Source organism: Vombatus ursinus, unplaced genomic scaffold (assembly GCF_900497805.2).
Source record: "Vombatus ursinus unplaced genomic scaffold, bare-nosed wombat genome assembly UNPS02014787.1, whole genome shotgun sequence".
Classification (NCBI taxonomy): Eukaryota; Metazoa; Chordata; class Mammalia; order Diprotodontia; family Vombatidae; genus Vombatus; species Vombatus ursinus.
Window position 1 is genome coordinate 542,207 of NW_020954565.1, and position 27,023 is coordinate 569,229.

The 27,023-nt window shown below is 35.9% G+C and overlaps 1 protein-coding gene across 1 annotated transcript in view; it reads right to left on the bottom strand.

Annotated features, from left to right (window-relative positions):
* Nucleotides 1–27,023, bottom strand: part of DPYD (dihydropyrimidine dehydrogenase) — a 1,024,364-nt gene that overhangs the window by 354,205 nt on the left and 643,136 nt on the right. Inside the window, exon 15 of the mRNA XM_027868249.1 lies at nt 6,124–6,192. Within this exon, the coding sequence (XP_027724050.1) occupies nt 6,124–6,192 (69 nt within the window). The remainder of the gene's footprint in view (nt 1–6,123; nt 6,193–27,023) is intronic.

Consider the following 27,023-nt stretch of genomic DNA (forward strand, 5'->3'; position numbering starts at 1 on the left):
CTACTGAGATAACTCTATTCAGCAGTTCCCTGAGTTCTAACATCAAGTAAGGCAGTAGAAAGAGAAAACTATGCTCATCAAAGGTATCTACCAGCCCATTTTATACCATATCTTAAAATGAAAAGGTTCTAGAAATGCTTCTGTTCACAGATATGATTTTGCTGTATTCACTGAGCCCCAAAAGAGCAGAGGATCAGTTCTATTAAAAAAAACCCCACCAAACTATGCACATAAAAACCCATCTAACCCAGATTATTGTCTATAGTTGGAGAGACAGACTACTGAATTATTGAGACATTTTAAATGGATGGTGAACAGAGCTCAGAATTGGGAAGGAGGAGATCAAGTTTAATTGCATTTGTGAATCTGTATAGTGCTATTAATGATTCTAAACTTCTTGATATAGAGACCATATTTTATAACACTGATATTCTCCCATTTTATATCATGGAATCATAAATTCATAAGAAGCAAAATTGTAAACAAATCAAAAAGTGAAATATAGATGCCTGTTGCGTATAAGAAGGCTGAAAGATATTACCAGCATGTAATAGTTTGGTGAAAAAGGTAATGAACTTAGAATGTAAGTTCCTTGGTTTAGATACTGAATATCAATCCTGGATAAGCCACTTAAGCTCTCCAGAGCTCAGTTTCCTTATCTATAGAAATAGAGACTCTTCCAGCATTAGATCCAATGTCATGAAATACGAGTACTTGCATGTAAAATATCCTGAGTGACTTGTATGGTTAGAAGAGAAACTGGGATGGTCATGTAGTAAAAGCAAATAATTATATACACATAGTCATAGTGATTGTAGAACATTGCTGTACAATCATTCTCAAAATATTAAAAGAATCAGAGGAAGATTTCCACCATGTTGGCTTGTATTTACATGGAATATTTAAGGAAAGACAGGGTCAAGATTTCAAAGGATGAGAAGGTATGACTGACTTGCAAACTCTACCAACAGAAACAATATCCACATCAATAGAACATGAGTCTACTGAAGCAATGAAATAAATACAGTAATTTGCCTTGCAATGAGATCTGCTTTAATGAGACTGTGATTTAGGAAATAAATGTCAATTTACAAGCGTTAAATGAATTTTACCAAGTGCAGAAGATAACAGAAGACAAATATGAAAGAGTTACAATACTATAAAATAGTATAAGAATACTCTTTGATCCAATGATACCACTACTAGCTTCATGTCCCAGGAAGGTCAAAGCCAGAAGAGAAGTCAGAGGTATAAAACGTTTATAGCAGAACTTTTTGTATAACAAAGAACTAGCAACAATGTGGGTGCCCGTCAGCTGGGGACAGAACAAATTGGAGAATAAGAATGGAATGATAAGATATTGTCACAACATGAGGCAAGACAGATATGAAGAATTCCAAGAAATTTGTGAAGCCTCATGTGAACCAATAAGAAAGGTGGTATGCAAGATAGTGTGATTAGCATGGAGTCAGGAAGATTTAAGTCCAAATTCAGCCTCAGATACTTACTAGCTGTGTGATCCTTAACTGTAACATGGGGATAATAATAGGACCTAACTCACAAGGTTATTGTGTGAATGAAATGAGATACTATTTGTAAAGCATTTGACAAACTTTAAGGCACTACATAGTGATATGACCAGCTATGATGATGAAGAAAAGTGAAATGGAACCAAGAAAACCCTTTAGACAATGACCACATGTAAAGGAAGTTAATAATAAAGGGCATTAAAACTTTGACCGCTGTAGTTACCAATTTTGACTTCAAAGGACTAGAAATGAAGCATATCTTTCCTCTTTTTGTAAATAGGTAGTAGACTAGGGATGAGATGAGGCATAAGGTATGAGATGTAGTCAATGTTTGGATGTGTTATGTTAAACTACACTTTTTTTGTTATGGGGAGTCACTGGGAAGGGACGGCGACGTTGAACAGAACGCATCAGTAAAATTTTAAAATAAACATAGTGTAAGAAGTTTTGGAGCCTTCAAAATAAGCAAAGCCTGGCGATAAATGCCGAGGATAACAAGTAAGAGTTGTTTCAACCATGTTGAGGGCAAGAAAGTCAAGTAAGATTTAAAAATAATAGGCACAAATTAAAATTCTATAGGTTATCCCATTATATGTATTATTTCATTTGATCTCAGCATAGATGTGTGAAGAAGGTAGATGGGGAAACAGTGTAGATAGTTTGTCTAGATTATAACAAAGAGCAAAATGAGCAGAACCGAGAGAACATTATACACAATAACAATATTGTTTTAAGTATGACTTTGAGCAAATAAGTTATTTTGTCTATTATAAACACCCAAATTAACTATAAAGAACGTAACTACATAAAGAGAAAGAACTGATAAACAAGAAGTATGTATAGAATAATATTACATATATATATATATATATACTTATTTGTGTCTAATGGTAGTCATCTTTAGGGAGGGGCAGGGAGGAAAGAAAAAAAGAAATTTACATGATAATTTTGTTATATATTTGAATGGAATAGCAAGGTGTGCATAGTAGATATGCAATTTCATGTACAATCATCTTTTTTATTGTACTAAGTTATGGAAATGTTTGTTGTATTCTACAAATTAAAAATAAAATAAAAATAAACAAACAAAAAGAGTTATTGCTCTAGGCAGCTAGGTGGCTCTGGAGTGTTGGGCCTGAGTTTTGAAGAACTAAGTTCAAATCATCAGACGGTTACTAGCTGCGTGGCCTTGGTCAAGTCACTTAACCTGTATGCCTCAGTTTCTTCAACTGTAAAATAGGGATAATAATACTTGATAGAGTTGTGAGGATAAAATGAGTCAATAATTGTAAAGTCCTTAGCATAGTGGCTGGCAAGTAGTAAATACTATATAAATGTTAGCTATTATTCATTTATTCATTTATTTATTATCTGGTTCAATGTCAACATAGCAGGATGTCTCTAGTGTAGTATTCCAAAAAAAATCTTCATTAATTTATTATTTATTTATTTATTGAATATTTTTATTAATGACTTGGATAAAAGTAGAGATGGTATACTTGTCAAATTTGCAGATAATAAGTTGGAAGGAATAGTTAGTTATCACACTACAAAAAGGTCTTGACAGAAACAGCAGTCAACAAACTACAGCCAGAAGGAGCCTGCTTGGTTTTGTATGTTCAATGAGCTAAGTATAGTTTTTGCATTTTTGAGTAAAGTTTTATTGTATATAAAAATGTAAAAACCTTTCTTAACTCACTGTCTAATAGAAAAACAGGCAGTGAGATGGACTTGGCCCTCATTCTGTAGTTTGTTGACCCATATGCTAGAGTATTGGGTTGATCTGTCTGATAAGTCGAAATTCAGTAAAGGTAAATGTAAAGTCTTACACATGGGTAAAACAAAATAAACAACCAAAAAAAAATTGGGGCAGTTAGGTGGTACAGTAGAGTGTCAGGCCTTGAGTCAGGAAGACTCATCTTCTTGAGTTCAAATCTAGCCTCAGACACTTACAAGCTGTGTGACCCTGGGCATATCATTTAACCCTGTTTGCCTCACTTTCGTCACCTGTAAAATGAGCTGGAAAAGAAGATGGCCAACCACTCCAATATCTTTGCCAAAAAAATCCAAAATGGGGTCAAGAAGAGTTGGACGTGACTAAAAAACTACTCAACAACAACAGAAACAAAATTCAATTTCACAAGTATAAGATTGGAAAAGCAGATGTGGACAGATATGGAAAGATCTGAGGCTTTGAGTGGACTATCACTTCAATATGAGTCTGCAGTGTAGTGTGGCAGCCAAAAAATTCATGCAATCTTGGAATGAATAGAAGAGGCATAGCTCACAATAACTGAGAGGTGACAGACCCAGTCCACTCTGCCCTCATCGGTCCTCACCTGGAATATTGTGCTTAGGTCTAGGCACCATAGTTTAGGAAGAACACGAATAAATGTAAAGGAACTGAGAGACGTTTAGCCTGCAGCAGAAGAACCAGATTTTTTTTTTCCTTCCAATTTGGCCCCAGAGGACTGAAAGAAAAGCAAAGGATAGAAGATGGAAAGAAGCAATTTCAGATTCAGTTTCAGGAAAAACTTCCTAAAAACTGAAGCTGTCCCAAAGTAGAGTGGGTTGCCTTGGGAACTGCTGGGGTCCCCCTCATTGGCAGTTTTTAAACAGCCTGATGGATCACTTGCTGACTATGTTACAGGGGAGCTTTTTTTTCATATAGAGAATTGTTCTAGGGATACACGGAGGTGGGTACCTTTCAATTCTCAAGTTTTGTGATTGTATAAAACAAATATCATTATTCCCAAGTTGTATATTAGGAAAATGAGGTAGATAAAAAGAAATCTGTGAAAAGTTATGTGGCTGATAAGTGCCAGAGGTGAGATATGAACAGAAGATGAACCAACATGGATAGATTGTATGTGAAAGACAGCGCTGGAAGGAACACATGGAGTAGATTATGGATGCATTTGATTATATGGATGTGTGATAAGAAAACTATCCTAATAATTAGAGTCATTCCAATCTGAAATCATCCTTCCCAGAGTTCTCTTCAATGAACATCAATAAGTGGAAATCAATATGACTATCTGGAGGCAGCTGTAGAGGGGATTCCCGCTCAGACATGGGTTGGACAAGGTGGTTTCCTAGATTGTTCCCATCTCTAAAGTTCCCTGACTTGTGATTATTAACACTCATTGTGAGTAATGAAACTATTTCAATTTGCTGCTTTGAAGGAAGATGTGGGGGACCACAGACGATATCATCCTTTATGATAAAACATGGACAGGTCTATATTTTAAGTTGATAGAGTTAAATGTTTTAGCACTAAGTCCCTTCACAGACTGACATTTCTGATGAATTAGCTGGTCTTTACTTTGGTGGTTCAGGGACCTAGGGAACCTAGAAAGTCTTTTTATAATGAATAGAATTCTAAAATGTGGTACTGAATAAAACAGCAATTAAAAGGATTCAAGAATGTGAGAATTACTTATCTATAAGAGTTAGTATGCTCAATACATGAAAGTTATGGTTTTCCAAATGCTAATGTAAATACAATTGCTTTCTAAATTGATACCCATTACTGGAGAAAATTATTTTTAAGGATTTTATTCTTAGCAAACAGGAAGCAGCATGATAAAGTCATTCATCACAGTGAGCTTAAAATTGGCATAGCTCATGTCAAGCACAGATTTTGTAGATTTCATGGTCAATTAGGTAAATACATGTATAAAATGGACCTAGTACTGAAGATCACAAAGCCCATTACCGATAATACTTAATTTCATTCCTCTAAATCCCAGAAGTGATTTTTCCCCCTTCACAGATTTGAGATGTCCAGATAAAATAAAACTTATTTAGAGCATCATAACGAGCTTTGGAACACCTTGGGAACAACCAACTAATTAATAAGTACTGTCAGATATGACACCCCATTTATCAAAGATATGTTTTTAAAAATTCTATTTAATTGCTGACTAAAGTGTCTTTCATGACTGATAGATAATATTTTAAATAGGTATTTTTTTCCCACTTGAAATATAAATTTTAGTTAGTTGTTTAGATTTGTGTATTTCATGTATTTGGATAAAATTTGGATTTTATGTATTTTATAGGAAACTTGCTGAATAGTGTTATATATTGTAGCTTTCTGTTCTATCATTTTATGCAAGTTTTGTATTAAAACAAGAATAGGATTAAATGAACTTTTTATACTTTAAATATTCAAGAGTTCTTTATTCAAAAATTTCTTCTCATGCTGTCAAACTAGTTTGCCTGAAGGCAATACGGTAAGATCAAGTTAGACTCTCAAAGGTAGAATTAAATTTTATCATGGCATCCATCATAATATACAGTTTGCTTAATATGCAAATAAAAAGTATACAGATTCAGAGAATAAAGGATTTTTAGGCAGTGTATAAAATTCAAGGCACTACTTTTACAGAAGAGATTTCTTTTAAATTTACATTTCTATCATTTTAATGAAAACATGGGATAAACAAATTATAATGGACGAGATTCAACTTCTCATTTTTCAATTTGATTTTGCCTCCATTGTTGACTCTTTTAACAGCCATTCTTTATTTAAAACTAATAAAAAAAATAGGACAAAAGAAGTAAAGAAATATATTAAGGAAAGCATTACCTCAGCCATTTTGGAAAGTTCAGTCCAGTCGTTTTTGTTGTAAGTACACATGAGGCTAGCAATCACAATCTATAAAGAAAAAAAGAAAGAAAGAAAATGAGTCCCATCTAACTAACCATTTGCCTAGAAATATGTCAATATGTGTGTGTGTGTATAGATATATGTAATATATCTATACACATACATATATCTATACACACATACACAAAACACACACACACATATATCTGCTCACAAAATACAACCCGATACGAAATAATTTTCAATTTTATGTAAGTTTAAAATCATTAAGGTCCAAATGTTTTAAATTATGAAAAAGAAAATGCCAGCAAGGTCTTTCCATATTAATTTAATATGCTATAGTTAAAAGGTATACATACTTATACATATACATTTATAATACACATACATATGTATATACCTAGACCCATGAAGTCATTGGTTTAGGAAACTCCTGTTGTGGTAATTCCCTCCACTGTTGAGGACCTGCAACTCATCTGCATTCTAGAGTTGCCTGGGGCACAGAGAGGTTAGACTGAGTTGTCTATGTTGCCAAATACTTAACCTATGTCAGAGGCAGGACTTGCACCCAGTTCTTTCTGATTTCTAGGCTGACCTGCTTACTCTACCACCCTGAAGACTTCTGTTTTTTAGGGGAACACTAGCCATTCCTATGACAGGTTGTCAGGGGATTCTATCCCCAAATGCATTTCTAGTCACCTGTGTCCTTTCTCCTTCTCTGGACCTCCCATCGCTAGAATTTTTCACTTTTTCACCTCATTCACTGAGATCTACCTGCTTATAACTTCAGATCTCAAAAAGTAATCAGAGGCAATTCCTTATGAAACACCTAACACTCTAAAATTACTCAACAAACCTTCTGTTTAGGACTGAATCTTGACATCCCCAGAGAAGAGTGGCAATTGTCTGATATAACCTGGGTTCTGGGTCACGGAATCCACTTCTCCTGGGTCACTTATTTCCCTCCTTTTCCTGCTATGGCCTCACCCAGCCCCCGATGACCCCTTGTTGTCTATGTAACAGATTTACTTGGTTTCTTTAGAAAACCAGTTGGATACTTGTCTCTTCACAGGGGTCCTGGTGTTTCTTAGCATGCATGTATGTGTGTATATGTGAATGTAAGTAGATATGAATGTAAATATGTATATACATGCGCATGTATGTGTAGACAGCATGGTGTAGTGAATAGAGAGTTGGTTTCACAAATAGAAAGATTTAGATTTGTCTTCATGCCTACTATATGTGAAACTAGCAAGTTATTTAGACTCTCATTGTCCCTAGGGAACCCTCTAAGACAAATTAAAAACAAAAACAAGTTCAGATCTGCATAGGAGAAAGGAATTTCCTCACCCAGGGTTCTAACATCAGTGAAATCGCAGGTCCAGAAAATAAATAAATGAAGGAATAGCTAAATAAATATGGGTATATATATAGACATACATCAGAAATGTCACTGAAAGGTCAACGAAGGGCCTTCCAACTCCAAATTCTGTGATTCCAAAGAGTTCAACTTTACTCTTGTTAAATACCTGGTATGCATAAGGCACTACAAAATCTCTATCTATCCATCCATCTGTGTCTCCTTACTTTATAGGCCCCTACCATTCACTGGCTGTGTATAGCGTCTTTTAGTCTACATGGACATATAAATGTGGCTGCAGCCTGACTGGAGTAAGTATAGTGCCTGGCACATATCAGGTACTTAATAAATGTTTATTGACTGACTGACTGGGATGAGCTTGACTTTAGAGTATTCAAATGCCCATATGAGCTCCACTGAGAAAGTAATGCAGACACCAAATTAACAGAATGAAAGAAAATTGTATAATCATTAAATACATATGGAGGGCATTTAGTGTGCAATGAGGTCCAAAAATCCCAGTCTTATAAAAAATTTTGCTTTATGGTGAAAAATCTTATAAAAAAGCAAAATATAATTTTAAATTTCATCTCGGTAAATATATACATATAACTTTAAAAAAAATGTGAATGTTGAATCATAGATGCTTGGAGCTAGAAGGGCCTTAGAGACTAGCTAACCCAACCCCCTCAAAAGCTTATAATAGCAAACTCTATATTTATGGGAAAGAATTATTTTAAAAATCACATATTATAGGAAAATGCCAACCAGAATGTCGTTTTACAAGTTAGCTTCTCCCTTCTGAAAATCATTGGGGAAAATGAAAATATGAACTTTTGCTCAATGGAAAAAAGAGAAAGAAAAATGTACTTTCCTCAAAAATTAATAAACAAATTAAATAATTTTAATTATCCAAATTACAGGTCAAATATTATTATCCTTATGGAAAAGACCATTATATTAGTTATTTACACTAATCTATAATCTAGTTTCCTTGGACCAAATTAGGGTGGCAAGGGAATGTGCAAGTTGTCCTTCTCAAATTCCAATATAATTTAAGGAAACTAAGCTAGAAATAGACTCTGACAACAGCATTTTATATTCTGTAGCCATACTGTGAACTGCATTGGAAATCTAGACAACAATTCAACTTCAAGACAAACTAAATTTTTTAGCAGGGAAAAGCTGCAAAGTGACAAAGGTGAACAACTGTAAGTTACAAGTAGCTGAGTTGGGTTTTGTCAGACAATTTCACAAAATCACTCCCAGCTCTATTGGGATTATGTGAAGAAGGATGAATAGCTTGGGATGTGATGTTTCAAAGGCCTGTTAATTAAGAAAGCATGTTTATTAAATATTAATTAACTTTATGCTGTTCAAATGTTAAACTAATTTTCTGCCTGGAACATAAAGGGCACTGTCAACAATGCCACTTGAGCAAAGTTACTGCAACATCGCTGAAATGTACACATTAAAAGTAATCATAATAGAGTCTTTAAAGTTGTATTAACTCACAGTGCTTCTTTTAAGGTCTTAAATGATGACATTACCATCTTCTAAATCACATTTTTACATTCCTTAAAAAGTGACCTTTTCTTTGGAGTCTACAAATCATTTTCTATAGCTCCAAAGTACAAATGTGTACATTAAGTTTTATCCTATTGCTTTCCATGAAAGAGAGGAGCTGTGTTGCTGAAGAAAAGCACTTGGCCTCAAGATGTAATGAGCTAATCATAAAAAATGCAGAGACATCGAGAAATGTAAACAATAGTAAAGGTCAATAGAAATGAAGAAGAGTTGTTGTATTCATTGCCAAAACGAATAAAGAGCTTAAAGAACAGAAGAAATGTCATGAGTAATACATGCACCATACCAACCAGACTAAAGTTCCAAATTCCAAGAGAAACTATATTTCCAAGGGCTGCAGGAAGGAAGATGGATGGCTAGAAGGATGGGGTAGTTACATTTCCAAGATCCATTCTCTTCTCAGGATGCCAAAGTCTTCACCTTGTAATTGGTTACAATCCAAGTTTTTTCAAATTGCCTCAAACAAACAATGTTGGAGACATAAAATATGATTGGCAATATTAAATAGCACGTTCTCTAAAAAAGGGCTTAACATGCATTCACATTCCTTTTTTTCTTGCTCCATGGGAAAATACAAAATGTGATGTTCCACTGGATGGTCTTTTTCAGGAATTGGTTGAAATTGATGGATTGTGAAGACATTTCCAGCCCCAAGATTCTATTCTGGTCTTGCATTCTCATTCTATCCCTAGATATCGCTTTTTTCTGACCACTATGTGAGTGCTTGCCCTGTGTGAGTTCTCCATAAAATAGTCTTTTTGGCAAGTGTACATTTGGCATTCAAACAATGTGGCCAGCCCATCAGAGTCAGAAAAAGTGATACAAGGACACTCTCAAGGTCTCTCTTAAAAACTTTGGAATTGATTGTGTGACATGGCAGACACTGACATAGGACCGCCCAGCATGGCATGCCCTCATCAGAGAAGGTGCTGCTCTCTACGAGCAAAGCAGAATTGAAGAGGCTCCAAAGAAACATGAGATGCACAAATTTAGAGAACCCATCCCAAATGTTCACATGGATTATTTGTGCTGGACCTGTGGTAGAGCATTCCAAGCTCATATTGCTCTGATCAACTACAGTCGGAAATACTGTAATTTTACTCTGACATAGTGATGTCATTTTGGTCCTCGTTGAGAACAAAGGACAACAACCAGACCAGAACCCCTACATAAGTGTGACTAAGTCAGAAAAAGAAAAAAATTGCTGAGACTATATATGTTTTCTTTCATGACCAAAACACAGTATGCAACCTTTGGAATACTACTCTTACCATTTGGACATCTTGGAGAAAGGGGCTAAACTGGATACTCTACAGAAGACCGGTCACATGCTGGCATATATGTAACAGCAGGGCAAGGAGGGCTAGGATGAGAGTCTGGATAGGTAGCAAAAGTCTTGCAGTTACCACGGACTGGCTATCGAGAGGCTTAGTTTCAAATAGAGTAGGGCACAGAGCCAAAAGGATCAACTGGAAATGATAAATCAGAATGGCAAGAAGCTGAGTTTCCAAAGAACTCAGATAAAAAAGAAAGGATGGGGCCTCAGCTTCTATAGGAATTGGAAGATAGGATTTGGACTCTGTTGAAACAGGAATTCGACCTGCCCAGCACATATTAAGTACTTAGTATACACCAGGCACCAACTATACTAGGCGCTGAAAGAAAGATAAAAAAGGATAAAAACCTAAGACAAAAATAAAAATGCCCTTCCCTCAAGGACTTCTCATTCTTCTGAAGGGATCCAACTTGACGTAGGCTCTGTTTGTCTGGATTGCCATTCGACTTTCATCTGAGCTGGGTTATACAAAAGTCATAGGTTTTTACAAGCTCCTTATTTTATAGATGGAAAAACTGAGGCCCAAGTAAAGAATGTGATTTATTCAATGTAAGTTAGAAGACAGACCTAGGTTTCTCTTGGGACAGTTAGGTGGCATAGCAGATAGAGTGCCAGACCTGGAGTCAGGAGTTCAATTCTACTCTCAGACACTTACTAGCTGTGTAACTATGAGTAAGTCACTTTATCTGTTTGCCTCAGTTTCCTCATCTGTAAAATGAGCTGGAAAAGGAAATGGCAAACCATTCCAGTATCTTTGCCAATAAAACCCCAAATGAGGTCACAAAGATTTGGAAATGACTGAAAAATGACTAAATAATGACAAAAAAAATAGGTCTCATATAGTATCATCTAACTTTAGGTCTGGGGTTGTTTACATTTTTCCATACTGCATTTCCATATAATTGGAATTATGAGGGAAAGTTTTGTTTTCTATTTAATATCTATCTACATGTTTCCTTTTCACTTGAGAAGCTCCAAATTTGTCATCCTTTGCAATCTGGCTCAATCAGTCGTACAGCTTATTGATACTTTAATAGTGTATATAAAAGAGCTAATTTGAGATGTACTTAGATATGCCTGTTTCATTTAGAAGTTTTAGTACCCAGAGGCAAAGGGAAAGTGTTTATTTAATGAATTACCTCTTCAAATTAATAAAATAAGTAATTAATACTATGTTAATGGGTAACTTAGGAGTTAAAAACAAAAGAAAAATAATGAAAACACTCAAGTTAATTACCATGGAGTAATATGCTGGATTAAATATTTAGGGCAATTTCTCCAGAACTATCCATACCACACAGGGGGGCTGTGAAAATTATTGAGTTATTTTCTGTAAAGGGTTTTAAATTCTCAGAAGAAAATTTGATATAAATACAGAGCGTTATTGCTAATTTTACAAGAATTTAGTTATTTTGCTCTCATTAACTATGATTATATATTTAATGCACATTCAATCATATACTCCCCCTGAGTAAGTTAGCCAATTTCAGAGTTTCACTATCTCCTTTTCATCACTAGCTTATATTTATGTAGAGATTTAAGATTTACACAGTACTTTTTTCACAACACAGTTTTGTGGTAATAAAACAGAGACTCAGAAATGCTAAGTGATTTGCCCAGCATCAGGTTACATCAAATCAGCAGGCACATTAAGTAGGGACAATGTGCCAGGTACTGTGCTAAGTACTGGGGAATTTAAAAAGGACAAAGTTTCTCCCTTCTAACAGCTTACATTTTAATGGGGTGGGTGGTGGGTAGGGAGAGACAAAAAGTAAATAACTACGAACATAAGGGACATATTCAGACTAGATGGAAGGCAATGTAGGAAGAGAGGGCACTAGCCCCTGGACGGGGGGAGGTCACTCTACTTTGATTAAAATCATTAATAACATTAACAAATGAATATGACTAAATTTCATAATAAGAAACTGGCCTCAGACAACACTTTCAGTTATAAATGTGTACCTGGAATGAAGGCTAAAGGTCTTATTTTAATAAATTATCATCTTACATAAGAGGCGTAGAAACAAAATGAGAATTTACAAATTTAGCTAAGCTATTGTTCTCTACTGAGGACTACAGTGGTTGATTCTTAGTCATAACACATATATCAAGCTCACTTCCCCCCTCTGTTTTCTTTCTTCTTGATTTTTCTGTGGTATATTACATCATTAGCCATACTTCTTCCTAAAACTCTATGAGTGAATGACTTCTATAACATCATATCACACCATGTTCTGTTATCTCTCCTGCTACTCTTTTTCTGTTTTCCTAAATGACTTTTCCTTGTCTAATGAGCTAGCTATGGAGATTTCCTAAGGTTCAGGCTTTGGCTCTATTTTCTTCTCCCCTGGACAATGCATTCACTTTCAAAATTTCAGTTAACATTAATATACGAATGATCCATCAATCCATTCACCTAATGGTCCTCACCTCATATAAACTAGAGTGCTGTATCTCTCCAAAGCTTACGAAACATTTCCATTGGATAGTCTTGCCACCATATCAGACTAACAGTTGTTCAAACATAGATCCATTTCTGATCCCCAAATAGCAATAAGAGCAAAACTCATTCATTTTACAAGTCAAGATGGCCAAATGTTTATTCACTTATGTCTAGCCAAATGGGATATCAGCCAGACCTTGTCTATTTGTTCTCCTATTAATTTGATCTTCAGCGTTACTCACATCTCAACTTTTAGCAACACTTCTTTTCCCCAAGGATGTCCTTTCAGAAATCCATTCTATCATTTCAGCCCCAAATGCTTATTTCTGGTAATTTGGAATGTTCAGAACTCCTACTATGCTTCTTTCTCTAGGGATCTTCTTGGGGGAAAACTTCATTCCCTAAATTCTTTCAGGCACCATACCTGTAAATTTGTTTTTTGAAAGTCCTATAATTTACACAAAAGTTCTACCCTCTTTTCACTGTAAATAATATAGACCAGGTCATCAACACAATCCATCAATGAATCAACAAGTTTTTTTTTTAATCAAATGATATCCCCAAAATTTTCTTATGTGCTGGAGATGTAAAAAGAAAAAAGAAGCTAGTGCTTGCCCTCAGGGGATTTACATTTTAGAGAGACACAACATGAACACATACAGGTATACATATAGAGGATGCATAAGATAGAGGCACTATGACATGTCAGCTAAGTCTTAAAGCAAAACAGGGATTCCAAAAGGTGGAGGTGAGAAGGAAGAAGTTTCCTGGCATAGAGGAGAACATCCCAATATTGGTAGAGAGGATTCTGGGCAGGGAAATAGTCAATGCCAAGTTATGAATGTGGGAGATGGAGCATCATGTGTGAGAAACAGCAAGAAGGCCATAACATAGAGGAGAATAATGTTCAAGAAGGTTAGAAAAGTAAGAAGGGGCTATTTTGTGTAAAGTTTTAAGGAAAACTAAAGACTTTACATTTTATCCAAAAGGAAATAGGGAGCCAGTGGGATTTACTGAGTATGGATGAGAAATGCCCAGACTTATATTTCAGGAAAATAATTTTGATTAATTGTGTTTAGGATGGATTGAAGAGGGGATGGATGTGAGGCATATGAACTGATTACGAGGTAATTGCAATAATCTAACTGAGAGTGAACTAGGGTCGTGACTATGTGAATGGAAAGAAGGTGACATGTAAGAGATGTCAAGAAAATAGAAATGAAAAGATTTGGAAACCGTTGGTATATCTGAGGAGTCTACAATAACACTGAGATTATGGATGACCAGGAGGATGGTGATGTCTTTAAAAGAAATGGTGAAGTTTGGAAGGAGAGTGGGTCTGATGGGAAATATGGGTTCTGTTTTGTGCATGGTCAGTTTGAGATGACCTTAGTTGAATGTGCTAAATATTCAAAAGGCATGTGGTAATGTGAGACTGGTGGTCAGTAGACATACTGAGGTTGCATTTGTAGATCTGGAGATTATCTACATAGAGATGATAATTGGACCCATGGAATGTTGTAAGTTCACCATGTTTGAGAGTGGAGAGAAAAAAGAAGGCCCAAACTAGAGAGCTTTAGGCTATACCTATCTTTATGGAATGATGATCCATTAGAGGAGATAAAGGGAGTAGTCACTTAAGTAAAAAGACAACTAAGAAAGAACAATGTCATGAAAACTTAGGGAGAGAGAGACTGCAGGAAGAAGATGAAAAAGAGCATCAAATGCTGTACAGAGGGTAAGAAGGATGAGGGCTAAGAAAAAAAATCATTAGATAAGAGATCACTGGTAACTCTGGAGAGAATAGGTTCACTTAAATAATGAGTCTGGAAACCATAATGAACAGAATTGAAGACTGTGAGAGGAAAAGGAATAGAATCTATTTGTTTATAAAGGTTTTATTTGTTTGTTTTACCAAAAACTTTAGCCAATAAATGTGAATAGTGAGAATAGTACATTTAATAGGAAGAAATTTTTAATGTTCATTACTAGAAAGCATGGGCAGGGATGCAATATGAATTGAAGGGAACCAGGTCTCTACGAATACCAGGAAATGGAAAGATAATAGGGGGAGGAGGTCTAAAATGAAGAAAAATTATTAAATATGAAACAGGAATTCTAGAGAGCACAAAGGAAGGAAATGGGCAAATCTGGAGTGGGACGTCATGGAGCAGAACTGTGGTGGTTGAAGATGATAGAAATGTGACCTAGGTAGTGGGGTGGTTGCCTGAATTTCCACAAACAGACTCGTAGCTGGATTCTGGGTCTCCAAGACTCTTTCTCCTGCAATTCATGCTATACGTATTTTTATCTTTCCTCCTACAACAATTCTACAATTATTCTCCCCTCCTTCCCTTGCTTACTTAATGCATTAAGAATAAGCTACTTGGTCTAACTTTCTAGACCCACTATAATATGGCCTTATTCAACTTATCCAAACTGATTCTCCATTATACCAGTAAAAAATCCTCCTATTTCAGGTCCATCCTGCCATAGTTACATACAAAGCTCACCCCTGTCTCTAAGCCTCTATCAATGCTGTTTCTTCCAACTGATAGACTACCTTGTCCATGTTATGTTTTTATTTACCAACTCCCCCATGACAAATTCCCTCACTATTGAAGATCAAATTGATATTTCTTTCTCTGAACTCCTAAAGAAAATGCCACTGTAATGGTTTATCACTTATATTATTTTCTATTATTTCACATGTTTGTTTGTATTTGACACTTTGGGTACTATATAGCCAACTATGGTGTAAGCTACTTTTGGTCAAAGACCATAATGTATACCTTTTCTATCTGCCATAGCAATAAGCAAGGTACTTGGCACACAATAGTTGTTGAATAAATACTTTCTGATTGATACTTGGTAATTGACAGGACTGTACTCTATATGATTTTAATGACGTTAATATTATATTTCTAGCTTAACCATCTATGTTTAATATGGCAATAAATATAAAAATAATCCCATATAACACGTAAGATCACTCATGCTATGGTTTAAATGGATGGGTAGCTTAGTGGTTCCACCCTGCTCATCCAGACTTTTCCAGTTGGGAGTCACGTTATGCCTTTCCTTTTGGGCTGCCTCATTTTCTATATTTATTATAACAGTGAATTGCTGTTCTTATTACAAGAAAATTTTCTTGGTATAAGAAAAATGGGATAGAGACTACCCCAGTTATAATGGCTAAGTGAAAGATTCTAGGCTAGGAGTTCTTAACCTGAGATTCATGAACTTAAATAAACACACACAAACACATCAATGCATCTTTATACATATATGTATATAGATACACACACACATATATATATATTTGAAAGCTGTATTTCAATATAATAATTTAGCTTTATAATACTATGTATTTTAAATTAAACATTTAAAAACTTCACTCCTATCAGGGGTTCATAGGATTAATCAAACTACCAAAAGGTCTACACCACAAAAAAGTTTAAAAATCCCTGAGATAGGCTAACCTGGTTCCCTTGAGGAACTTCTATCAATAAAAGAGAAGGGTACCACTTGAAACAAAACCAAATAAAAATATCACAGCCCTAATACTAGAGCTGCTTCAGGGATCAAGTCCTCCAGAAAGGTGATACACACAAGGCTACTTCCTAGGGTTCCAAACCAGGACTGAGGTCCCAGGTCAGGGCTATGGAAGAAGGTAGATAATGGCCCCAGAGAGCCTCCTTCCTAGGGACTTCTGGATAGCAGCTTTCAGATAATAGCCAAGGTGTGATCTAGTCTGTCTCAACATTATCCCATCTGGGGTCTATGTGAAATACAGAACCTGGGCTTAGCCATGTCCAACAATGTAAAAATAGGACAGATACTGGTCCATAGGATAAAGACCTACTCCAGGAATATAAGCTGGAGACATGGGCAAACAAATGAACAAAAATAAGAGCAGGGAAAATAAAGAAACTATTCATCTACAAGGAAGAAATAAAACAACCCAGAAGAAAACAAATATAGGAAAGAAATACAACACATAGGGCTGCCTTTCCTCCTTTGGAATTTACTGCTGCCTTTCTTGATTACTGCATGATCTGACAAAACAAGGTATGAAAAGTTTGTTATGGCCTCAGTTTGGTAGTTGCTTCCATCCACCAACTATATTATAAATCATGCTAAATTATTACAGCATCAAGGGATAATAGATTTAGGGTTGGAAGCAACTTCAGAGTTGCTTCATTTTACAGATGAGGAAATTTAAGTCTATTGTTAGGTGACTTGCCCAATGTCAGATAAGTAGAAACCCTTCTAGGTAGGATCTGAACCCAGGTCTTCTAACTGGAGTAGTGCTAGGAATTCTAGAAAGTTTTCTGAGGCACACAGAGACTGAGTGATTTGATAAAGGTCTTGCAGTTAAGAAAGGATTAAAATAAAGTTTTAAAACCAGATCTTCCTGAATATACTACCCATTACCTCAAAATGTGCCTCATGCCAAGAGATTAACCAAAGAGTTCACATTTAGTAAATGAATTCTGTGCATGGTCTACAATTCAGATTTCCTTATAGCATGTTTCTTCACTTGAGTTCCAGACTCACAGACTAGGCATTTGCAATGGAAATACCAAGAGGACCTTTTTTCAAAGTGATCTGAAGTTTTTTGGAACAAACTTTATACAGCATAATGGACATGTTGGCATTTCTACTCTATGCATACTATAAAAATAAAACCTGAGTATACAACAAAGCTCCTGTTAAAATTTCATTACCTGTTAAACAAGTATACTCCAAAGGAGATGAAGCCCAATTAAAATCAAGGGGATGAAACTCATGTACTTTTATAAAAAATAAAATGGACTAATATTTGCAGTGTATATAAAGGGTATTCCTCATTAAGTTGGCTGAAAAGTGTCTAAAGTGTTTATAAGATATATCAGCTACAGGACAATAGGTGCATTTGAATAACCCATGTATAAGCACTTCTGCTTAAAAGGAGGTTCTCAAGGTCCTCCTCATAATTTTATTCTTTTTATCTCCACTTAAAATAATATACTGATGGAAATTAAAACATTTCCTCCCCTTGAATGTGTTTTTCCACATTGTTTCTATTCATTGGATTGCTCTCATGAATGTGCAGATGTGGATTTCAATGTTTTCCAAAAACATTGAAATTATTCATCTACAAGGAAGGTATTTGTTTTGCAAAAAAAAAAATCCCTCCCCCTTCCCACACATAATGACACGATCTTTTAAACTTACAAAACAAACAGGAGAAAAGTAGCCTTTTCAAATGAGGCAATTGTATAGCTGGATATATAGTCCTTTCAATTTAGGTTAGTACCTACATTTTCTTCTACTTCATGAGATAAAAATATTTGAATTATAGGATTCTAGATTTAGAATTGGAAGGAACCATCCCCTAACTACAAAGATGAAGAAACTGAGGTCCTAAGAGGGAAATGCCTGAGGTCACAGTGGCAATCCCTGGATTTCATCACAGATCCTGGAATATCAAACTCACTCATGCTTTTCATAGGAAAGCTGGGCTAGAAAAAGTGAATATATATGCATATATGTGTATATGGACACATATGTATCTGCATATATACACATGTAATATATATACATATATGTAATATATGTATGTGTAAATGTGTGTGTGTGTGTCTCTCAGGAATTCATTGGAAATCTCTATGCAAAGCCATAATGACCACTGACAAATCTGCAATAGAAGGGATTCTTTCTCAGGTGTTAGTTGTACTAGGTGGTCTAAAGTCAGCCATGACATAGAGGATATAATAATGGAACTAAAGGCAGAAGAGTTGGATTCAAATTCCTCTTCCAAAGCTTACTAGTTCAGCAATTATGGATAAATCACTTCTTTGAGCCTCAGTTTCTCCATCTGTAAAATGAGGATAATAATAACTACTGCCTACTGCAGGGTCATTGTAGGGACCAGATGACAATGCATATGAAGCACTTGGTACATTTAAAATGCTACATAAAGGTGCACTGGTAAGGCCACTGAGATAATTTCATTAATGTGGGGATTCTGTGAACTCTTTTCCATAGTAATAGAAACTTCCAAATAGGCCTTAATTTCCTAGGAAAGATGGAAGGCTACAATCTAGCTCCATCTTTTCATACTCTTTTCTTTGTGAATAGAATTTTTAAAAGTAGCATAATATGATTCATAACTGATGAGAGCAAGATGGAGAACTTCCTGTTGAAGAATGTCCTTCTTGGAAATGGACTAGACAAACTCTAGAGCAGAAGCTTTTGAATTATTTACAAATGCTGCCAATTGATGTCATTCAACCAAAGGAGAAAAAAAAAAGTGTTCCCCAAAGAACACTTGGTACGATACAGTAAAAGCCTGTACTAAAGATTTCCTCTCAGATGCAGTCCACGTTCTGAAATGTCTCATAAATTCTTCTAAGGCACTTTCCCATGTACGATCATGAATACCTATTCAATGAAAAGGTTTACCATATGCTGTGTTTTTCAGCTACTGCGAACAAAGGGCAAATGGTCCCTGGCCTTGTAAATTTGAAACAAAAAGTACAAAAGCAACACAAAAAAAACTCCCTTGCAATTTTATAAAAGAAAAGAATGAATGCAGATTGTAGAGGCTGAGGGGAAGCTTGTTTTGGCACCATGCTGTTCTTTCCTGAGACAAATATATATATATATATATATAGTCAATGAAGGAGAGACAAGAGAAAAAGGAGATAAAAATGTGGAGGACCTAATGGGTCACCCAATCCATCCCCTTGCTAGTAAAGAATTGTGCACTACAATGCAGCTTTGAGTATTTTGTTCCATCTATTTTTAGATTGATTGGGCTTTTGCCATTTCTTCAGGGAGAATTCACATTTTAAGTCACTGTCAGGATATTTTTCCTTATTTCCAGTCTAAGCTACTCTTAGTTATACCTCTTGAATCAGCTTAAGCAATCCTTTTTCCTCTTGTCTTCTTTCTATCTCTTATCTAGAACATGATTTTTTTCTTGGTTATGGTTCAGTAAAGTAGAGAATATTTGCCATATTTTCTAAAATATGGGAGGATTGTTCCTCTAGGAATTATGGTTAAGCAAATGTATGCCATTTATGACAAAACTGTAAGGCCACCAGTAGAAAATCTCTGGAGACCAATTAGAACCATGTTTTAGACACAAGGAAATGCAGCAGATTCTTTCATTTTCCTTCACATAACTATCTAGTTCCTAAATTATTGATCTGTTTGAATTAGTCACTAACTGTTCTCATGAAATTTGAACTTTTAAGAGTTGATGGGGGAATTCTGAGAGAACCATTTTAGGAAAACCAACCAACATATAGACCACATCTGAATGCATGTGCAATATTCCATACCCATAGTCTTCTACCTTTCCAATTTGGGAGATATATTTTTTCACTTTATCCATAGGGATGTCTGGTTATAATCCTGGTTTCATTTTATTATTCTTTCTATTCATCTTATAATCACTGAGTATATTGTTTTCCTAGTTCTGCTTATTTAACTGCATATATATATATATACATATATCTTCATATATTTCTCTGAATTCTTCATAGTCATTTTTCTTAAGACACAATTATACTATTTGAGTTACAATTTGTTAAGCTGTTCATTACTCAGTGGGCACCTACTTTGTTTCCAGGCCTTTGCAACTAGAAAAAAAGTACTCTCATGGATATTTTTATATAAATGTGATCTTTCTTTCTGACTTGGGATTCATTGGGATACATTCCTAGCAGAAGAATCTCTAGGTCAAAGAGCATGGTCATTTCAGTCTCCCTTCCACTATTTTTAAGCATAATTCCTATTTGCTTTTAAAATGATTGTTCCAAGTCACAGATCTAACTACAGCATAATAGTGCTTCTATTCCATGTTTCCTTTAATATTGACTATTTCCATCTTTTGCCATCTTATCTATTGAGTGGTACATTTGATGACTTTTTCTCAGTCTTCATCTTTCTTGATGTCTCTTTCCCATTTGACACTGACCTCCTGCATCCTCTCTGCGCCCTTCACTTTCATTACACTATTCTCTTTTGCTGCTTCTACCTATTTGGTCACTCTGTTTCTGGATAACCATTTATATCACTGCCCCTAACTATAGGTGTCCCCTAAGTCTTTCTCCCAAGGTCCCCCTCTGTTTTCTTGCTGGATAAGATCAGTAACTCCTAAAGGTTGATTTATCCTCTCTATTCAGATGATTCCCAAATCGATGTATCCTACCCTCATTTCTCTCTTGAGTTCACATCCATCACCTCTTGGATAATTCTTCCTATGTGTCCCATTTGCACCTAAACTTCGACATGCCTAACAGAACTTATTTGACCTTTTCAACAGACTCACCGCTTTAATAAACTCCCTATTTTGGTTGAGGATGCCACTCAGGCTCACAATCCCCACTATTTACTCTCTCCCCTCTTTCCAATTAGTTGACCACTTTCTACAACATCTCCTACACCTGTCCATCTCTTTTCCCTTTATTCTCAAGGCCATTACTCTGACTCAGGTCACTTAGACTATTGTAATAAATTTTCCAGTTAGTCTTCCTGTTCCAAATCTCTCCTCTCTCCAATCTATCTCCCACAGAGCTGCCAAATTGGTATTTCTAATATACAGTTTCTACCATGTCATTCTCCTGCTAAGAAGATTTAGTGGTTCCATATTATTGCCTGTAGGGTAAAAAAGAAACTTCTCAATTTTTCATTTAATGATAAAATATTTGTGGATTTATTTTACATGACTTCTTTTTCTCTTCATCCTCTTTACATTCCAGACAAATTGATCCCCTTGTTTCTCAAACTTGGCAGTCTGTCTCCCACCTATTTATCCCTTTGCACCTGCATGTGTTTGGAATACACCCCTTACTTCCTCAGTCTTTTATAATCATTCTTAGCTTCATTTCCCATCAGGCTGCTCTCCTCTGCACTTCATCCAGCTCCCACATCTATTACCCCCTTTCAATTTCTTTTTATGTGTTCTCTTCCCCGTTGAACTATAAGGTCTTTGAAGACAGAGACTATCATTCTTTTGGCTTGCATTGTATCTCCAGTGCTTAGCACAGTTCTTGGCACATTTTTCAGTCATTTTCAGTTACGTCCGACTCTTTGTGATGCCACTTAGGGTTCTCTTGGCAAAGATACTGGAGTGGTTTGCCATTTCTTTCTTTAGCTCATTTTATATATGAGGAAACTGAGGCAAACAGCATTAAGTGACTTGACCAGCATCACACTGCTAGTAAGTATCAGAGGCCAGATTTGAACTCAGGAAGATGAGTTCTTCCTGACTCCAGACCTAGCACTCTATCCACTGTGCCACCTAGCTGCCCCAGCTTGGCATACAGTAAGTGCTTAGTGAATGCTTATGGATTGGGCTTTTGACTTGACAGCTTCCTTCAAGACTCAGCTCAGGTATCCAATCCTTTGTGAAGCTGTTCCTGATCCTCATAGTTAGGAGCTCTCTCCCTCTTTAAATCCTCTTGTATTCGCTTGTCTGTATAAGTGTAGTATCCTACAAGCAGAATTTAAGCTATTAGAGAGCAGGGATTGTTTTTTCATTGTACTTATATTCTCAGTATGTATGGTACAGCACAGAGTACATGGTAGGTACTTACCAACATTTGTTTGATTTAATTTAATTAAATAGCCCCAGTACAATCTTCCATGGCTCCCAAATGCTTTTCCTGGGTCACAGTGGTATTCAGAGCTCTTCATTTAATATTTATAATTTGTAGTATTTATTCCTAAATATATCATCACTTGGCCACACTCAAACTAGTGAACCACTTTTCTACACATCCCCATAAACTTGTAAGGAACATAGAATCATAGAACTTGACCTTAGACATCACCTGGCCCAACTCCTTCATTTTAAATATAAGGAAGCTGAAACTCAGAGACCATATGACTTGTTCAGCATTGTTCCTATTCTGTTACAAAAGCAGGACTACTAAATAACTGCATAATTCTTTCTACTTTCTATACGAGGATGCAACTCTGATCATAACTCATTGCCCCAATCTAAATCAAACATGCCAGTCACTTCAATCTGAAAAATCCAATGAATTGCATAAACCACTCATTAAACAATTTGGGAAGTTGGACAATAAGCAAAACAAAACATGGTTTGTGCATGACTTCTGTTCCTTTGAAAGCATTTAGGTCAAAGCAACTTTTTTCATAGAGTGGCCAGGTCATCTCCAGCAATTTACCTAGTAGATCAAAATATTATACTACACAATGATTTGGATAACCTTGTATTGCCCACAATAATGAGAAGACTACAGATAGATAGATATATAGAGATAGATAGATAGATAGGTGTAGTTAGAGAGTCTCTCAGACACTTAAATACATATATATATTAACTTTAATACATATATATAGTTATGTATGTATGAAGAAATATATGTGCTTCTCAGATACTTTATATACATATAACATACATATATATATATAATTATATTTTTTATGATGATGATGACCGTGATGATGATGATGATGTCTCTGAGAAACTCAAGAGATACCTTCATCAAAAGAAAAATAAATGATTACATTAGAGGGTTGTTATGAGGATCAAACGATATAATATTTATAAAGTGCTTAGCACAATGTTTGGCACAAAGTTGTGCTTCATAAATATTTATCGATTGATTGATGTGTCATTCTAAGTTGGCAGTCCCAAAGGTATCAGGTTAGTGGAGACAGAGGTACTCTGGTAGTTGTTATGTGGCTTGTTTCAGAAACTTGTTGATGTAGAATGATCTGGCAATCTACTTTTACTTGAAAAAAGGTGGGTTTAAATAGTCAGTAAACATTTATTAAGCACCTACTGTGTGTCAAGCACTGTGCTAAGCACTTGGATATGGGGGAAAAAAAGTAACCTTTTTGGCAACCCCTGTCTTCAGGGAGGTCACAGTCTACTAGCGGCAGACAACAAGCAAACCAAAATGACATCACTATGTTGGGGGTCAATGTACAGTCTTCCTGACACTAAGATCACCACTCCCACTAGATTATACTGACTTTAGAAGTCAGGTCTAGAGTCCTGAGCCTCAGAAGACCCATGTCTTCTGAATTCAGGTCTGCCTTTATTTTTTTTTTCCTACACCATGCTGTCTTTAGAGATGGCTTAGAATCATAGAATTTTTTTAGCATTGGTTTAGTGAAGTTTGGTACTGAATCATTCAAGACATTTTCAGTTTACAAGAGACCCGTGCAAACATGGTTCACTATCAGAATGATTTAAAAAGAGGACAATATAGTTTCCAGTAGCTCTGAAAGTACTTTAAATCGTGTCACTCCATCTTCCTAAAAGCAGTGAATTCACATGAATTGGTCTCTCAGTCATGCATTGCAGCCCACAAACCTTATTGTCTTGTCAACAGTTCATGTAAAGCAGCAATTTGAAACGTGTGAAGGGAACGCACACCGTGCCTCACCCTTCCAAAATCACTTGTTCAATTTCTGAGTTGCCTTATCTGATAGCTATCAGGCTTGAACAATCTGCTCATTTTTTAACTCAGAAAATTTTATTTTGCTGTTGCTCCTGGGTGCATAGTGACATCTTTCCACTAGAACTGGGCCCCAGAATGCCTTGCAGCCCCTGACATAGTATTTCTCTTGAAGTATAGCTTCAGTAGTCAGAAACTGGCATTGCCTGTGGTCAGAAGACTGTATATTATTCTTGGCAAAACAGAAAAAAAAACCTACCAGGAAATCATTAGGGATCCATGATGTTACTGACGTGTTTGACACAACTAATGTACCCTGTTTCAAACAAATGTATGAAAATACATACATGCATGTGTATACACATATACATGTATAGGTATGTATATATATTAACAATCATCAATGATAACTCAAGCTCCTTCCTGCTTAGCTCGTTCACTCTCCCTGGAGTTGCTTTAGCTTCCTTCACACTAAAAGTAACCTACATAGGAACATTATTTTTCTTCTTCTTCTTCTTTTTTTTTTTTAGCTTTGGTTCTTTCATTTATCCTCAAATTGAACGTGGCTATAGAAAACCTGATTACCTAATGTTAATTAAATCCATTGCATAATTAGATATCTGGGTAGTTTCCAAGGCTGGAATCAGTATATTGTCTCTAAAAGATCATTTCCTCAAATGCTAAGAGGAACATATCTATAAAACTATTTCACCAAATACAACATTCCAACATCTGTCTCTGAACTGAGAGGAGTATATTGGTTGGAGGAAGTGTGGAGGGGGAGAGGAGGGTGGTGAAAGGAGAATGATGTACATTCTATTTAAACTTAGCCATAGACAGAAGAAAATGTCTGTAAATTGCCTTTAAAGACCTGCACTGTGTTGCCTGGAAATCTGATCTTGTTTTATGTTGGTGTTGTTTTCACTGAAATTTTTGCAATGTTAAAATACAAATATGCTTCTTATTAAAAACAAACAAACAAGCAAAACAACCTACCTAGAACATCAAATCCCAGGCAATAAGTGAGTTAACCATTGTAAACCCTGTCATATCTCTGAGAAGCAAAGGAATTATCTTGTTATCAATTTAATAATGGAACATTGAAGTAAATGATGCCATCCTCTGACACCAGTAACACTGTCTCTCTTGGGAAATTCATGTCTGTGGGAACTGTCAATCTAGATGGATATGGGCATATTAAACACAGTACCATCAATCCATAAAATCTATCTTTTCTGGGATGCCTTAATAAAAAGATTCCTTATTTTGATAAAGACAAGCTATGCAGAATGCTATGATCTATAACCCCTCTTATTTAAACAGAAAAACTCTTTTGTAGAAAGGGTAGTAAATAATTTAGGAAATCCTCCACCTTTCCCTTTTTTTTTCTTATCATAATTTCCATGTCAAGTCTTTGTGAGGTTTCAGGTGGATAAAGCATTAATAGTTACATGCAGATGGGAGTAGCAGTATAATGTATTTATTCTGTTATTCACTGTTAGAAAGTTGTGGTTGTTGTTGTTGTAAGAAACCTCAGTTTGCTTTTGTCGCTTTGAATTAAAATTTCCTTTAGTTCTAATTCAGATGGATATAAGATGATGTCATCCATCTAAAGTACCAAACATCTTCCCAATGAAAAAAATATGACCAGAAAAAACAGAGGTTATCAACATAAACAAATCAATCAAACACACAGGCGTGGAACAGAAGAGAAATATGCTCAGGAGAACATGAAATGCTAGTCCAGTGACACTTTCAAATTATCATGATATTACAGCATCTCCAATGGCTCATCCAGATTTAATTGTATTAGTGGATACATGCTTTTGGTGAGGCCATAGGGCAGAGGCTAAATAAGTTGCTCAATGATTGAATTCTAGATCAGCAGAAAATTGTCTGCTGCATCAGATTCTCCCTCAGCTACTCTTGGGGTAAATAAGGCAACTATGGAAGCATTTTTAACTCCTAAGCAGCCAAGCCAGCCTGTGACCCTACTCTACTGCATTAAGCAGAAAGAATAAAAAATTTGGAGCTAGAAGGGTCATTCTCTTCAACTTCCTCATTTTTGCAGATGAAGAGTTGAGATCTAGAGAGATTAAGGGGCTTCCCTAGGGTCACACAGCTAGTAAATGACCAGTGTTGTATTAGAACCATAGTCTTCCTCCCTCCGAAAGTCCAGCCGTCTATTCCCCAATGGCATGCTGCTACTTGGGAAGCAAGGGAAAGAGGAAAGGTATAGATTGATGTTCTCTATGTCCAAGTGTAGGCTGGTGTTGACTTGCCTTGTTCAACCTGTACTCCCTGGGGCCTTTCACTCTCCTGTTTTATGTTGGTGTTGCACTTGTGACCTATCCGCCTTGCTTTCTGGGAATTCAATTTCTGCTTGTATGTAGGCTTCTCATGTGAATATTTCCCCAAGTATTTTTGCTTTGGTCCTTTTTATTTTCCCTTGGATGGCACTCTGTAGACCAGCACTCTGACAACATCGATACTGATATTAGGTGCTAAATTACTGATTTCTTTACCTCTGAATGTAACTCTTCAGCCTTCCAACAACTGCTTGGCAGGCTCTGTCATAGAGATATCAGACTGAAAATGGCGAAACAGATACTTGGAGAATCAAGTAAGGCCTTTTGTAGGAGATGGAACCTTAACTGAACTTTGAGGGGAGTTAGGCATTCCAAGAATGCCTTCCAAGAGGAAGAGTGGGCAAGGGGA